We start from the raw sequence: 2,662 nt of genomic DNA, 5'->3' as shown, positions 1-2,662 counted from the left end.
CTCTCCAAGCAGAGGTTGGTGGGGAAAATCGTGACCTTTTCTTTTTTTCGACCAGCCCATACGGCATATAAGGAAGGGGTCACGATATTCCCCACTAACCTCTGCTTGAATCTAGAAATAATATGAATCAAATTATTTAAGGAAAGAATTTAAATGTTACTTACGGATATTTTGCGAACACTGAATGTCCCTTTAGGTTTTTTCTGTCCGACGCAATGTACCCATGGGGATATGGTCAGGACCCACAGATCGCTGGTAGCGCTCCCTGATCTTGCCGTATATCTTGCTCACCGCGCGGCGGTAGATGTTCTTGCGCATGGCGAACACAATTGAATCGGTGAAGGTACTTGTCATCATGACGACGAAGAAGATGTCCGAAAGGATGAGTCCTACGTCAGTCCCGATGACTTTCCCCTTCAGCAGAAATCCAGTGACAAGCCCAGGAAGCCACGTGAACAGCTGGATTCCCGTTATGATCATCAGTGTTTTGGCTGCTTTCAGTTTGTGGTCGAACTGATCCTTGGCGATCCCGGACAGTTTCGTGTGCCTCCTCTCGTTGTCCCAGGCCACCTTGCAGATGAGAGCGGCGGCAACACTGCTGATGGCCACACCGATGAAGGTCGTGACCATTCCTGTATAGACGGTGGCATTTTGGCCTCCAAAGATACACGGGAGCATGATACTGAGAGGCTGTGCGATGTCGACAGAGGATTCGAACATTGTCCATACCTGTACAGTCCCGACAAGAGCGACGTCAACCATAGGTGCTACTGAGGCAATCAGCGCGCAGACGGTCATAGCGACGGCGAGGCGACGTTTGGTCATCATGGAAGCGTACCGGAGAGGAAAGGCGATGTGTATAAACCTGCAGGTCCACAGACCCGCATGCAGGTAGACTGACAGTGTGACTAGGAAAGGAACGAAGAAGCCTTGGACCCTGCACCAACCCTCACCTGGGATCTCTCCGTGCGCCAAGCTGCGCATGGTTGTGGGGGCGTAGACCAGTATCTGGGCGATGTCTGTGAGCGCCAGGACACACAAAAATATGTTTCCTGGTTCCTGTTTGACAGAAAAAAAAGCGTTGGTAAGAAACATATACAAATATTATAACAATTTATATCCGTTGATGAAGATTAGACATTCAGGTAATAAGATATACCAAAAAAAGCAGTTACTCAAGCAACTGGATATGATTTTGGAAACGGTCAGACGTTTCAGATAGTATAAACTATTTTTCGTCAGAAATTATATCGTATACAATTTCGTGACAATGTTTTTAAATCACGAGAATTGAAAGTAAAACGATTGCTTTGGCTTGGGTTTATATGCATGTGTTACTAGAGCATAATTAGGCCAATACAGAATGTTTAAACTTCCAAGGCTTACCGCTTGTATCAATTGCAAAATCAATAACTTAACAATGACTTACCCGCATGTTTTTCTCAGTACAGACGAGATACAGCAAGCAGCCGTTGCCGAACACGGACCAAATGGTCATGACCGCTAGGATGAAACTCAGCAGGGGCTCTAGCGGCGGGTAGTAGCCGTACACGCCGTAGTCTGCTGGGTTGTAGACGCCCTCTGGTGCTGTTGTCACGTTTTCTAAACTCGCAGTCGCCGTAAGAAAGTTGACAACCGCATCTGTGATGAAGACTGGGTCCTCGGTAGTGTTCTCCATGTCGAAAAGCGTCTTACTTGTTGACTTTGTTCACACCCAAAGAGAAGAAATGAATGAATCAGATATTTTTGTAAGAGACTTGTTTATAATCTATTTACACTAATACAGTAGAAGATTAGAAAATCTCTGTAAGTTCATCTACAAATGTTTTAGGAAGGGAGAAGATGCATATAAACTATAGTATGTGAAATTGTATAACTTTGCGTTTACTACCTTTTGTACCAAACTGACTGCATTTAGCCCCAACGGGGCATGAATATGCAATAAAATCATTGTGATTGTCACTAATACTACGACGAGTCTTCGATGAAGAAGTGAACATAACAAGCAGCAAAATAAACGGGACTGACGATAGTTCTTTCTCCGTTTGGTACTCAACTCATGTGAAATTTTTATCACACGACGTTGTGTGTGATGTAACTGGTAAAATACTAGTATTGGACTCGGAGGCGGGAAGCTAGAAGCCCCGAGTTCGATACCCGCCATGCCCCGACGTTGTGCCCTTGGGAAAGGCACTTCACACGACCTTCCTCGCTTCACCCAGGTGTACAAATGGGTACATGACTTCAATCGGGGAGATAAAAGACTACCTTTACCTTCTGACTCCAGTTTGTATGTGCACGTGGCACTGTTAAGATTAGTTACTAACCACCAAAAAATGGGGGGATTTACACTTACTTTATGAATCTCGTCAATATGAAATAATGTCTTAAGATGTGCATCTCAAAGTCAATAAGACAAAGATCTATCTATAATATTGTTGATCTTGCCACATGAATTTTACTTCGAGTACATTTAAGAGCATACGCATAGCATTCAGCCGCTCGATGTGTTTGAATTCAAAAGCCGAGTTAATTCGAAGTTAACTTTTTCAGTCTTGAAAACCCAATACTGTACTGTATTTTACATTCCTAACGTTGTGTAAAAGACCTTTAAAATTCCCAGTGCCAGGGTCGATTATATGTAGACTTTACAATCAACTCG

The 2,662-nt window shown here is 43.9% G+C and overlaps 1 protein-coding gene across 1 annotated transcript; it reads right to left on the bottom strand.

Moving 5' to 3' along the window:
- Positions 1-192: 192 nt before the first annotated feature.
- On the bottom strand, positions 193-1,678 carry LOC118430072 (olfactory receptor 10G4-like). The gene is made up of 2 exons (XM_035840781.1): positions 1,430-1,678; positions 193-1,059 (listed from the first exon to the last, which is right to left on the bottom strand). Exons 1-2 carry the CDS (start codon positions 1,676-1,678, stop codon positions 193-195), a joined length of 1,116 nt encoding a protein of 371 aa, XP_035696674.1.
- Positions 1,679-2,662: the final 984 nt, after the last annotated feature.

Source organism: Branchiostoma floridae, chromosome 14 (genome assembly GCF_000003815.2).
Source record: "Branchiostoma floridae strain S238N-H82 chromosome 14, Bfl_VNyyK, whole genome shotgun sequence".
Lineage (NCBI taxonomy): Eukaryota > Metazoa > Chordata > Leptocardii > Amphioxiformes > Branchiostomatidae > Branchiostoma > Branchiostoma floridae.
This window is presented reverse-complemented; position numbering and strand designations above follow the sequence as displayed.